This window comes from Periplaneta americana, chromosome 2 (genome assembly GCF_040183065.1).
Source record: "Periplaneta americana isolate PAMFEO1 chromosome 2, P.americana_PAMFEO1_priV1, whole genome shotgun sequence".
Taxonomy (NCBI): domain Eukaryota; kingdom Metazoa; phylum Arthropoda; class Insecta; order Blattodea; family Blattidae; genus Periplaneta; species Periplaneta americana.
Window position 1 is genome coordinate 69,541,697 of NC_091118.1, and position 15,083 is coordinate 69,556,779.

At 36.1% G+C, this 15,083-nt stretch overlaps 1 protein-coding gene across 3 annotated transcripts in view; it reads left to right on the top strand.

Moving 5' to 3' along the window:
- LOC138694324 (NHL repeat-containing protein 2) overlaps positions 1-15,083 on the top strand; it is a 56,738-nt gene that overhangs the window by 36,592 nt on the left and 5,063 nt on the right. For all 3 annotated transcript variants that reach the window (XM_069817934.1, XM_069817937.1, XM_069817936.1), the window contains 2 exons: positions 436-642; positions 4,925-5,038. In XM_069817934.1, coding sequence (XP_069674035.1) covers positions 436-642; positions 4,925-5,038 — 321 coding nt within the window. The remainder of the gene's footprint in view (positions 1-435; positions 643-4,924; positions 5,039-15,083) is intronic.

Sequence of the window (15,083 nt, forward strand, 5' to 3'; positions counted from 1 at the left end):
AGCCATTAGCGTTCTTGCTCTCCAATATTTCTCTGTGGTGGATCCATCAGGTAGAACTTCACAGGTTATGAGATGATCTTCAGTCATTTCTTCTTCTTTGTTGCATAGAGGGCAATTTGGATTTGTGTAAATTCAGACTGCTTACAGAACACGATTATTTGGCCAAACACTTGAATAAAATAGGAATTTACATCTTTGAAAATTGTTGGTCCACTCTCCCTAAAAGTGAGTCCTGGATCTGCATCTGAAGTGAAGAACAGTTGGCCAGTGAATTTCGCTAGAGTTCTCTCAACCAGGAACAAGGCTCTTTTACGTGCTATAAATCTATGACTTAGTACCCCTAAATTTACTTTCTTTCCAAAGAAATTTTATTTGTTCTTACTTTTTCAAACATTATATTGTCTTTTCAAATACACATGAATTTTATGTTGGCAGAACTTGTTCGGTTTTGGAGACCAGGACGGAAAACAGTATGATGCCAAACTACAACACCCTCTGGGGGTGGCCTGGAACTCACACAACAAGATGCTGTATGTGGCCGATTCATACAACCACAAGCTGAAGTCTATCAACGTACAGACCAACAACTGCACAACCGTACTGGGTACGAGTACCAGGCTGAACTCCAGGGATGCTGTACAGGTGAGGACTTCAATTTCAGGCTGATCCTGACTAAATATGAAAATTTTCTTATGCTATACACAGGGTTACTACAAAAGAAATAGACACTTTCAGTGTTGTATAAAACAAAAACAATCTGTGATATCAACATGCATTTTGTGCTGTTATGTTGAACTGTAGAAGTTTCGATAAGACACACTGTTAGGACTACTGTACTGATTGTTGTGCTGATGCAAGATGGCTATCTGTGATATCGACGTGTATTTTGCACTGTGGTTGATAAACTGCTTCAACTGCATGAGAACTGGGGAACGTTATCTTCTAACAGGATGACTGGCACTGGGACGTTATAAATTATCTGGATGAAATGCTTCCACAGTATTGGAATGGCTGTGCCACAAACAACCACCATGCTCTCGCACATTGGCCACCAAGGAGCCCTGATCTCACATTGTGCGATTTTTTTCTTTGGGGATTTGTGCAAGACAAGATTGATGAACCCCCACTTCCTAATGATTTAGATGAACTGATTTTTAGATGAAAATCTTAGATTTAGGTGAAATGATTTAGATTGGGATGAACTAGACTATCTCCTTAATGTGTTCCGTGTGACACAAGGAACAGATATTGAACATTTGCGAATCTCAATATTGATAACATTGTCTTTTTGTACGTTTTCTCATTGAAAGAGTAGGAACTGATAAAAAAAAGTTTCCTATGAAAGTTGTTTGTTTTGAAGAGCTCTATCAAATGGTACCCTATTTGACCCTGACTCCCATTTGAAATTTTGAAGCTATACGCAACTGACCCTACTTCGTGTTAAGGCTGATTGATGAAATCAAGCTCAAGTGAAAGTTCACATGTGGTTTAGTTATAAATATTTTTGTCTCGAAAATTTTAATGCACTAGTTTCCAAAATAAATTACTTACGGGTGGTCCAAATCACACATTGCCTTTTCATACGTTTTCTCATTAAAAGAGTAGGAATTAATAAAAACGTGTGCTATGAAAGTTGTTTGTTTTGAAGAGCTCTATCAAATGATACCCTATTTGACCTCGACTCCCGTTTGAAATTTTAAAGTTATACGTTAATGACCCTACTTCCCATTAAGGGTGATTGATGAAATCAAGCTCGAGTGAAAGTTCACATGTGGTTTAGTTATAAATATTTTTGTCTCGAAAAGTTTAATGCACTAGTTTCAGAAATAAATTACTGTTATGAGTGGTCTGAATCACCCTGTATACAATCGCCACTCATCTCCCAGAGACAAAGGACAGTGAAATCTTAGTTTAATGCTGATAAGTAAGTGCTACGAACAGAGAAAAGAAACTATCAGACTCCTGTTTACTTACAAATAGCTTTTAAGGAACCCAGAGGTTCATTGCTGTCCTCACATAAGCCAGCCATCATTCCTTATCCTGAGTAAGATCCATCCAGTCCCTACCATTATATTCACCTCCCTCAAATCCATTTTAATATTATCCTCCATTCTACGTCTTGGCCTCCCCAAAGGTCTTTTTCCCTCAGGTCTTCCAACTAAAACTCTATATGCCATCAGTCCCTATCCTGAACAAGATTAATTCATTCCCTACCATCATATCCCACTTCCCTCAAATCCATTATAATATATAATCCTCCATTCTATGTTTCGGCCTCCCCAAAGGTCTTTTTCCCTTAGATTTTTCAACTAAAACTCTATATGCCCTCACATAAGCCTGCCATCAGTCCCTATCCTGAGCAAGATTAATCCAATCCCTACCATCATACTGTATCCCACCTCCCTCAAATCCATTTTAATATTATCCTCCCATCTACGTCTCGGCCTCCTCAAAAGTTTATTTCCCTCAGGTCTTCCAGCTAACATTCTATATGCATTTCTGGATTCACCCATATGTGCTACATGCCCTGCCCATCTCAAACATCTGGATTTAATGTTCCTAATTATGTTAAGTGAAGAATACAATGCATGCAGTTCTGCGTTGTGTAAGTTTCTCCATTCATCTTTAACTTCATCCCTCTTATCCCCAAGTATTTTCCTAAGCACCTTATTCTCGAACACCCTTAACCTATGTTTCTCTCTCAAAGTGAGAGGCCAAGTTTTATAAATTCTGACTTTCACAGAGCACAAACAGAAGACTCTCCGAGGCAAAAATGAATCTCTATGCAGAGAAAAGGAAAGCATATAAAAAGCTACTAACGACCAAGGAAACTAATTTCATAGAAAAGCAAGAAAAAGGTCAAGCTCAAGAGATGCTAACAGATACCTTTCAAGTCCTTAGACATAAGTCAACCAGCACTGCCACAAAGGTCCCAATGAAATCTTGGGAAACCATTTCTCCCTTCTACTCAACAGAGGTAACCTAAAGCCAGCCATACAACATAGAGCTCATAAGCATAGCAGAAGTAAGAGCAGCCATCCTCAAGGCGGAAGACAAGAAAGTAATCTGCCCAAATAGAATTTGTAATGAAAATCTCCTCAAGGATACAGCAAATCAATTGACTCTCTTCTGGACCAGTCTATTCAAGAAATGCAGTCAATTTTAATGTGCATAATATGTTATTTTTGTATTTTAATGTTATTGTCTCCATGTATTGCAATATGTTATTTTTTTTATCGTAATTCTGTTTATTTTTTATTGCGTATGTATATTTCTCAGGTAAATTCATGCAAAATATTCACCATTCATTTACTGTACCCACTTTGCAAGGTGCCCCAATTCTGAGACTTGAAAATCGATCATCTTATTATAATAATGGTTTAAAAAATAATGTTTAACAGTAATAACTTTAGCAAAGAAGGGCAGCACTGCTACTTACAGACCTGTTACTAAATCTACATATTACTCTGTGAAAAGATTTATTAAATCTACATACTTAGACTTTAACAAACAAAATGTGATAACACAATCGCATGAGAAAAAATGGAACTCTCTGCATCAAAATCCACAGTTAATTCCCGATTTAACACGAAAATCGTCTGTAGCTGCATTTAGATTGGCAACAGGCCATGATTGTTTGGCCAAACATCTGCATAGAATTGGAATATATCAGTCCCCTAACTGTCCATTGTCCAACTCAAACCAAGAAATGGATTCGGAACACCTCAAAATCTGTGCTTCATTGGCTGGTCATGATAATATCTTTGAAAAATATTGGAGTGCAAGAGGTCAAATGACTTTATTGTCAAATGCCTGGCATTAGAAAACAACAACAACTACTTTGGAAACTGAATTATTAAAAAGTGCATAAAACATATAGGGTAGACCAGGGTAATTGTAAACAGGGCGTAATTGTAAACAAATGCTGTGAGAAATACAAAACTGTCAATATAAAAATTTTAATTCAGAGAATATTTAAATTAACATGTTGGCTAACCTATAAAGCAGTTTGGCGCCAAATAGGAGTAACTGCTTAGTTGTGAACGAATGTTTTGCAAGAGTCTACAAAAAAATTGAGAAAGAATTTTGCTTCACCTTCATTTTTGGCATTGTAAGTAAACGTACAGTGCTATTTTTTAAGAATATGTTGTTTTTATGAGTAATGTATAGTAGTTAACATTTATTACAATGGTTTTGAGATCTCCCATAACCTCAGTTCATTAAATTATGATGTGTTTACATTTGCCCCATAGTTTTAATTACTTGGGGTAATTGTAAACATGTTTTACTATGGTTACATTTCGTACCTTTCAGTAATCAAAGAGACCCCCACCCAACTACACTGTAGAGGATTTAGAGAGAGTTGTCACAGATGTGAAAAATGGTAACTACAGTTATTATGAAGCTTAGGAGAGGTACGGAGTTCCTATATCCGTCATATATCATAGGTTAAAGGGACGAAATGTACCGGTGACCAAAATTGGAGTTGGAAGGAGTACAGCTCTTTCTTCTGAAACAGAACAAAAAATGTTCAGTATCTTATAGCTGGTGCAAAAATTGGTGTTTACAATTACCCCCTCTCAAAGGGGTAAATGTAAACTAGCAATTAAAAGATGAAAAAAGTCAACCTTATTATTTTAAACCCATTTTCGGGGAAAAAAAAGATCTAAAAATAACACAATGTTTCTTTGTCATGCTTAACGTTACTGAGGGTTGTGTAATGTTGAAATATATTTGAAATCAGTGAAAAGTGTTTACAATTACCCTGGTCTACCCTAATATAATAAGAAAGAGTGTGTCGTCTTTGTAACACTAATGTTTTCATTCCTTTCTTTTCGTATCTTTCCCTCTTTTCAGTACCTGTGCTTTGAAAGGTAGTTTAGTGAGAATTATCTTAACTTCATGTACATCATTTTTCTAATAGTTGAATGAGCCAGGCGGTCTCTGTGTGAGCAGTGATGGAACGCACATCTATGTGGCTGACACAAACAACCATTGCATCAAGATCGTGAACTTGGAGACAATGAGAATAAATAAGGTAAGAAACCGTTATATGCTTGCTTTTTTATCTATACAACATGCATACAAAACTGTCTTCAGTGGTCTATGTCTTCCTTTCTTGCTATGCAGTCTGAACTTTCTCAAATGTATACTCAGGCCGTTTTTATCCAATAGGCACAGTAGGCCCAGGCCTAGGTGACAGTTTTAAATTTTAATTTTTAAGAAAACCTGAGGTAGAGATACCAGAGATTCAGAATCTTGCAAAGTGCTATTGAATTGTTAACTAAGTGATTTGAAAGATTACCTCAGCAATGCATGGCTGTTAGTAATGCCTTAAGTGAGCACTCTTTCTCTACATTGAAACGTGTTAAGAACTATCTACAATCTTCAGTGAATGAGGATATTCTGAATTACGTAACTCTTCCCTCCAGTGAGTCAGATGTTACCTGTGGCATTTCATTTGAAGACGTCATTAACGCAGCTTTGCAGCTCATAGATCAAGAAGAGTTAAAGTTTAAGCTGTCAAAACCAACGGAAATGAGCTCACATCCATATACAGTTAACTTCGGTTATAGTGAACCTCTGCAGACCAGCATATTTCGTTCACTATATCTGAGGTTCACTAAAACCGAAGTGTCTGTTTTTATACTATTGACGTTGCTATTCATATAGTATTAATGCCCGTTTGGGACAGACCACGTTCAATATCAGTACTAATGTTCTCTTTGTCTTCCAACTTAAACACTTCACACTTCGACATCCTGATGTTCACAGTTCGAAACTTGAATCTAATCTAACCATGTGGGTAGTAGGCACTGACCAATTTCGCACCTCTTCCCACTAGAGGTATGGTACTGTGTACTCAGCCTTAGAATTTCCCTGGGTTCACTTTTACAAAGATGCGGGAGGGAGGGTAGAGGATCATTATACTGTAATCCTTCTTGTATTTACCCTTAGGTCATCACTCTACTCTCGTTTACAAAAGAAAACACTTTTTCTTCCTATTCTACTAATAACCTATTTTAAAGGAATCAGAACTAATTCTTCCTTTATCCCTCACTGCGTACACTATTCTCTTTAACATGTTTCAAGCTGTCTAGGAAGCTGAACAAATCTTTTGTCTTTCAATGTACTTAAGGAGTAGAAGGTCTGAGATTCTGTTTTGAACATATTCTTGGAAGTTTGTAGTAGAAAGGATTTCTTAAATTACTATTTTGGCCATTTTAAAATTACATTAGACAAGGAAGTATTGTGATCCTTCTTATAAGTTATATTTCGGGAATATTGGCTAAGTGCTTCACAAATATATTCACTATTTTGTTTAAATATTATGTTCGTGTTCATGTACGAGTGTTAGGAAAGTGAATTTTAATTTTTGTGAGACTGGATTATAATAATTGTGAAGACATCAGGTTTGTATCTATTTCATCGGTTGTTGATTCTGCCTGGTTACCATCCATTCTTTAGAAATAACTATATACTTATACACTATTGGAAAATTATTTATTATTACTGATATTATCTACTCATTCTACACAATTAATGTGTATGAAGTCATCATTCCAGACTTATTTGCTACAGTTAGTAGTTTGGATATGAATAATATAATACAGTGAAACCTGTTCAAGACGGAAGTGGCATGGTCCTAATTTTTTTTCCGTTGTGGACAGGTTTCCATATTATTCAGGTGTTACAATAAAATGGAATATTTTGTCATTTATATACATAAAAAAAACAAAATGGCATGCCGCAAAATTGCAAGAAGTACAAAATATTCCTTTTAACACTCATCACATTAAATGAGCTTTCTGTTGCTCATTACGTTGGTGAATCATCTTGAATAAAATCTCATTTTCTGTATAAATATTATCGTAACTCACTCATTAGTCATTAAACATTACTAAAGTTTACTAATCTTATTCTATTTAATATCTAACACTATACTGTAATACTGTACTGCATATCAATGCACATTATTAATTAATTGGACTAGGAGCCATCTATTAGAAGCCTTGAATTCTGGGTTATCTAATTTCTTTGCCAGTTCAATAGCTTGCTTTGCAGAACAGATCCAGAAATTGGCTTGTTCTTTGAAAGATCATGAAGAACCCACTCCCACAACAGTTGCTTTCTGGTTCCTTTTGTGTCACCAATATTGGCCACAAGCCACTCACTCATTATGATCCTTATTTTTTAAAGTATCACACCTGAGTTTTCCACAACTGTACTTCAATATTATTTCACATAGACTTTGTTTCTAATTTTCCTTTATCTCGATAACTTTTACTTCATCACTTAATGTTAATGCCACATTTTATGCAACTTTTTTTTTACCTGGAAATCACTACATATTTAGCTATGACAGTATACGGGTGTGAAGCATTGAAAATCTTTGAAGGGACTTGTCTGCCTAGTCAACAGAGTAATAAAATTTATAACCGACAGGCCAACACAACCTCGTACCCTCTAGAATTTTGCAAAGAAAACTTGTTTTTATCTTAGTGACTTACATATTTCGTATATTCCTTGAAATTACACGCTGTTTCAAAATATAGTTACAAAATATAGTGTGTCCGAAATATTGTTTCCGTTTTGAACAGTAGCAGACAGTTTCCGTTTCCGCGTTGGACAGTTTCCGTTTTATTCAGGAAAAATTACACATAATACATACAAATTTCGCCAGGACCAATAAATTGTTCCGAAATAGAGAGGATTCCGGATTATTCAGGTTCCGATTTGAACAGGTTTCACTGTAATTACTTCATAATTTTGTGATTCCATGTCCTCTAATGAAAATATAAATGTAGTTGCTATTGAATGCCCTGTGTGTAAGAAGATATGTAAATCTACTGCAGGTGTTAACATACATTTAGGAAAGGCACATCCTGAATATCGAAGAAGTAAAATAGTTGGACATTATTCTTCAACCAGCTCCCAACTAAATTCTCCATCGACTTCCAGCCAACCTGATCAAAATAATACTACTACAAATACTCCTCTTAAACAAAACGCACCAGTTACGAATCAGCATTCGAATCCTAATTCTGTATCCGACCATACATTTCTTGAATCTCCTGGAAACCTGCATAATGAAGCCTTCGCAGAGAACTCATCTACTAATTCTGAAAACGATCGGCGATCAAATCCTATATCTGAATGGGAAGAAAAAATTATTAAAATAAAGTCCGAAGGGAACATTGAAGATTTTGAAACACTGTCACAGGATGTTTTTGACTTTATTGCAAATGAAATTTATGATCTGCCTGGACCGCAACATCCTGCAGGTAAATATTACAAAGCTCGCAAAGTAAGTAAGAGCATAATCAAGCATAGTTATAAATTATCGGCAAACCCAAATAGAAAATCCAAACGGCAAAGAGCTCTGAATAAACAGAAGTATGAATATGAACTCGCTCAATACAATTTTTACAATCAGAGGCGTAAAGTAGCTCGACAAATTTTGAATAATTTAAATAAAAAGGAAATTTGTAAAATCCCTTTAAATATAATAACTGAACATTTTGAAAATGTATTTAGTACAGCAAATGACAGCTCTCCTCTTCATGGTGATGTAAACAGTGAAAATATTCCAGAAGACATAACAGTGAGTGTAGATGATATTCATAAAGCTTTATACAAAATTAAAGCAGACACATCTCCAGGTCCGGATAAAATAACTGTTCGTGTCTTAAGACATTTAAAAACTGAGAGGTTTCTATCATTATTCGTGAATACTATTCTCCATTTTAACTATGTTCCTAAATCACTGAGTGTTCACACGAACAATTTTAATACACAAAGGAGGAGATGTTAATGACGTCAAGGAGTGGAGACCTATTTCAATCTTTTCAGTAATTAGAAGAATTATTGAACGAGTTTTTGATTCAAAACTTCGTTCTTACGTTATCCTAAATACTCAACAAAGAGGATTTGTAAACTTTCCAGGAACACACATTAATGCTTCTCTAGTTAATGGATGTCTTAAATCTGCTAAGTTGGAAAAGAATAATTGCTGCATTGTATTTTTGGACGTTTCGAAAGCTTTTGATTCGATTGGACATGAACATATTTTACGAGTTCTTAGGAAATCAAATATTCCAAAAAATTTATACTGCATAATTAAATCCTTGTTAATAGAAAACACACTACAAATAGAAACTAATGTATTTAAAAGTAAACCAATCAGAATAAAGCGTGATGTTCTGCAAGGTTCTCCATTGTCACATATATTATTCAATTTGGCAATAGATTATGTACTAGAAAATCTGATGGATTATGACATCAGTAAGCAGTACGGTTATGCTGTTAACACTGACCTGCCTTGCGTAAGTGCATTTGCATTTGCAGATGATTTGGCTTTAATCGGAAAAGACGAGAGATCTGCGGTTGAACTTATCAATCTGGCAGAGAGTAAGCTAGCAGAAATAGGCCTTGAAATTAATTCCCACAAAAGTAAATGTATTATAATTAAAAAAGGAGAACTGTCGCCAGGAGAACTTTCATCATTACGTGGGTCTGTTATTCAAAGTTTGAAAAACAAGTTAGAAAGCATCAAATACCTGGGTGTTGACTTTAATGACGAAATAAAGTTGGATAAAAAGAAAATTATAACTAATTTGTCACGTGACCTCAATAACCTCGTCCAATGCATATTGTTAAAACCAGACCAAAAAATGAAAATAATTAACGAATATACTGTATATGGCCAGGTCTTGTTTATCCCTTGCAATGCGCTCCACTCAACCAACTTCCTGAAAATTTTTCGAAAAATATTGATAAAATTATCAGAAGTGTAATCAAGGAAATATTGTCCCTCCCAGATGATACTCCGAATGCCATGCTGTATGCATCGAAGAACGTAAGAGGTCTTGGAATTCTGAGAGCTGAATGGGAAGCCAGTATTCAACACTATAACATCTGTAGGCGACTGGAACACGTGAATGATGCACATCTACATCACATGAGAAATCTAGAAGAGGAGAAGAAAACATCTCTCACATGCCTGAAGATTGCTCCACACAGCGTCACTCTTCAAACTAAAGGAAAACATCTCAGAGAAATTCTCAGAAAACAATCATTCCAGTCATGGTGCCAGCTCCCACATAAAGGCAAAGGTGTTTGTACATTTGAAGAATGCCCCAAAGTCAACTCCTGGATCTCCTCTAAAAAGTGTCTTTCGTCCTCGGAATACATCAATGCCATCAAGATGTCTTGCAACATCACCGCAGTGAGAAGTGTCCCTGGCAGAACCTTCAGTACTACCCGTTGTCGCCACCCCAGCTGCAGCGAGACTGAAACACTTGGTCACGTACTGGGGTTCTGTAAGAAGGGAGAGCTACTGCGTAACAACAGACACCATCGTGCCCGTACAGCAATTGCCAACCTGCTAAGAAACAGAGGATGGGAAGTACATGAGGAGATTCATTGCTTGTCTGAAGATGATTCTCACAGAAGAGTCGATATAATTGCCATCAATAGAAAAACCCAGAAAGCGACGGTCTTAGACCCTACGATTTGCTTTGAACGAGACACAAATCAAGCACTGCAGATTAATGATGACAAGCGAGCTAAATAGGCTATGTACCTTGTCTTCCATACCTCAGTGAAAAATATGGCATTTCGCTTTACAACTGGGATGTTGCAGGCTTACTATTTGGAGCGAGGGGTTGTTTACCAAAATTTACATGTAATATTCTTAAATCCTTTAAAATTCCCTTTTATGAGGTTCAGAAGATTGTAATGGAAATTCTGAAGGCCTCTCTTCAAATTTTACACTATCATCTATATATTAACTCGTAAATTTTTGTTTTAATGTACAAATTTAATCCATATTTTGCCCATTTCATTTCCCATTATCTTTTATGTTTGTTAATTCCGGATCCCAGTGGTCAACCTCACTTGAGGACGGATGATTTTAAATCTTAGTAGTAGGTTCACTATAAACGGAAATATTAATGCACTTTTTAATATATGCGGGTCGGGACCAATGATTTAGGTTCACTATAGCCGAATGTTCACTATAACTGAGTTGACTATATCCAGAGTTGACTGTAGTATGTAAGTTAATAATATTGATCATTATGTACAGTAAAACTTCTTTTATACCTACGTTTTTTCTGAAGTCTCAGCAAAATTCCTGTACTTTCCAGGTTAATTTATTTCGGATATACAATTTTCGTTTATATGTTTTCTACATTTATATGATACAGAAGATCGTACTGAAAGTCAGTCATGAGCAACCCATTGCTATAATTCCAATTTCAACAATGCAACAAAAACGACTGTATGATCGTAATCTACAGACTTTACACTATGTATTGACATATTGTGACATCATTCGCTTCTATCACGTGACAATAGGCAATGTTTTCAAAATGGCCGACAATGAAGGTTCGTTTCGACAGTGTGCTGTCATTGAATTCCTTATTAAAGAGAAAAATTCTGCTGCTGAAATTCACCTCGGACTTCAGCGTACATATCAAGATGTGTGCATGGGTGTCAGAAGTGCTAGAAGATGGGTGAAACATTTCAAAGATGAGAACACGATCATCCAAGATGAGCTTTGAAGAGTTCTGGTATGCAGTCTGCTTGAATTTCTTGAACCTGGACAGACCATAAATACTGTCCGCTACATCCAGACACTTTTGAAGCACCGATCTGGAAAGAAGATCATCCTGCAACATGATAACATGCGGCCTCGCATTGCTCGTGTCACCATGGAGAAAATCAGAACATTTTGGTGGGAAACTCTTCTGCACCCTCTCTCAGTCACGACTGGCACCCTCTGACTACCATTATTCCGATTCTTTAAAGGAACAGCTGCAAGGCCAACGCTACGAGATGTTGGACGACATCCAAAAAGTAATGTGTCAATGTTTTTGGGAAGCTGGAATGGACTTCTACCACAAGGGAATTTTCAAACTTGGAGAACAGTGGGGAAAATGTATGCAAAAAAAATGGAGGCTGTATTGAAAAGTGACAGAAAAGTTTGTAGATCAAGATTATATACCTGGTTTGTCTAAAAAATAAAAATTAAGATGTATAACAATGGGTTGCTCATGACTTTCAATACGACCCTCGTAGTATTTTAAATCCCAGGATATCCAAAACGCCATTTCTTCTAAATCGAAATTAGGTGTGCAATGAAAATGTAAGAATGCGAAAATACAGTACATGTTCATGAAATTCGTGGAAATTCGAAGTTGCCCACGCCTGTCTCCAACATCTTATGTCCTTTAATGATGCTGTTACTGCTTTAGAAACAATGAAACATTTTGTTTGGCCAAACACCTGCATAGAATTGAAATATATCAGTCCCCTAACTGCCCATTGTGCAACTCAAACCAAGAAATGGATTCGGAACACCTCAAAATCTGTGCTTCAGTGGCTGGCCATGATAATATCTTTGAAAAATATTGGAGTGCAAGAGGTCAAATGACTTTATTGTCAAACGCCTGGCATTAGAAAACACCAACAAACAACAACATTTTGTAACATATCACATTGTAACTGAACAAATTATGAAACAATTATCGCAATCTGAAAGCATGGTTTATTCCTTAGGTGCATGAAGTCCAAAATAACTGATGAACAAGACGAGTGAATTCGGCACTTTATGTTCTGCTTCTATATGTTAAATATACTATATGTGACTGTTTTTTCCACTATTTTAATTTGCAATGATTGCTCTTCAGAAATGAACCGTGTAAGTTCTCAAACTGCATTCACTAATAAGAAGACAGTAGTACAAAAAATATCGAGTTGTTACACAGGGGAATGGTCATGTATAGTTGCTTCTCGTGTTAGTGAAAACCATGTGTTTTGTAGTGTGTGTTCATGTGATTTTTCTGTAGCTCTGATTCTGAAGAAATTTACACTCGAATTTCTTACATGCAAAAGTTTCAGATATTTCACCAGAGAAAATGTTTCATATCACTTCTTGAACATTTTAATCAAAGGTATCCAAATTTGCTGAAGGAAATTGAACATGACAAACTTGAAGAGTTTACAAATTACCAGTTTGATCATTTTCCTGAAAACATTGTAAATGGACCTAGGATAGATATAAATTGAGGCAAAGTTGTTGATCTTAAAAATGAAAATGGACAAGTGAAATATAAACATTATGTGAAGTTATATTTGCTGTAATGAGTGTGTCTTATAGTAACTCTCCTACAGAAGAGTTTTCAGTGTTGTCAAGAAGAATCAAACAGAGTACAGAATAAGGACATCACTGGAATCACTTCTCATCCTGAAAATTAAGATGACATCAGAAGGAGAAGTATGTTTCAAGAATAAATTTGCAGAAAAGTAACTGTTAGATGCAAAACATACAGCACAGAATCTTTTATCACAGAAGAACTGACAGGTAAATGGCGCGGATTTCGCGGACAGTCCATGATTTTATAGTGTAAGGAGAAAGTCGGCCAAAAAGACGAAGTCCACGATTCTAAAAGCAGACAGACACAAATCTGGAAAATTGCAGTAATTTGTGGAATAATGCCGAAATGACACTCAGGTAGATGTAAGATAATACATCCTGCGAACTGAATGAGTGCCTTCTCTTTGACCAGGTGAGCAAACTGAAATCTTTCCTTTCGGACAACAAAGAGAAAAATTCTAGAACTATGCTTTCACACAAAATTTGGGTAAATATTATCACAGGCCAGATGAAGGAAGAGTTACAATGGCGGAAATGAGGTTTCTGAGAAGAACTGCTGGCTATTCCCTACTTGACCACAGAAGGAGTGAGGACATATTCAGAGAATTAAAAATAGACTCAGTTATTCAACACAAATCAGTGTAGACTGAACTGAAAAGAACATGTTGCCAGAGTGCCCTATACTCGTCAAAACGAATCCTATCACATGTTCCAAGAGGCTGCAGAAACTTAGGGAGACCTAAAAACTGACGGATAGAGACTGTAACACACCACTAGGCCTAATACGTAGAATGTTGATGATGATGAAGACGACAATGACTATCACAGCTGTGTTTTTGTGGAACAGTACTCATATTTACTGAAAATTGTAGATTTTATTTCTCTGTACCTGGGCGTAATGTCAACGTTGAAAGAGTATTTTGTTTGATGAATACTCAGCACTTAAATCAGTAAATGCCATTCTGCAGATAGTATAACACAAAAACTGTAAATTGCAATGAACTTCACAAGGTCATTACCGACTCCTTATCGACTCCAAGGGGGCTACCTATACGCACATAGAATTATTCCAATTCAGAAAGAACAAAGTAAACTAAAAGAACTCCAAAAGGAAATAACATTTCAGTGGATACCTAGTCATTGTGGTATACCTGGAAACGAGAAAGTCGATAATATTGAAAAACTGACAACATATTTGCAACCAAGACCTCTTCAAGTGATACCTCTACCCAGTGCTTTTGCTTCAGTAAAGTCTCATTTTACAAACCTATGGATCAACAATTGGCTCTCTTCTGACAAAGGAAAAATTTTACAGTCTATACAAAAGAAACCAAATGACCTGGAAATGTACAAAAACTTGCCCAGACATGTTCAAACAATTTTTAACAAGAGCCAGAACAGGTCACATTCTCATACAATTGTACCTACACTGATTTCACATTTCTGATAATCCTACTTGTCTGTGGTGTAATAATCATGATGAAGATCTGGAACACATTCTTCTATATTGTCCATCCATAAACCATAAAAGAAGTAAATTAAAATCATCAGTACCAGTTGCAGAAGACACAGCCCTGCAGTATATATTGACTACACCCCAACTCTGGCTACTGGCAACTGGCATCTATAATGAACACCGATCAAAATATCCCTCATTTCTCGTGAAAAACAGCAACTGAATAGACTACAGTGGACTTTATGTTGTCAGCAAATAGCTGGATACATTAAGAAGATTGATTGATTCACAAGGTCATTCAGAAGCAAAGTTTCTTTCTTCTGTTCACAGTTCTGGGAAGTTTGAGTGGTACTGTGGTGGTGATACACAGTCTGTCACTAAAATAAATTAAGGGTTCAGAGCCATAGTGGGCCAAGCTCCATTTATTAAAAATGGAGAAAGCAAGGGTTAAAGGTAAGTGAATAC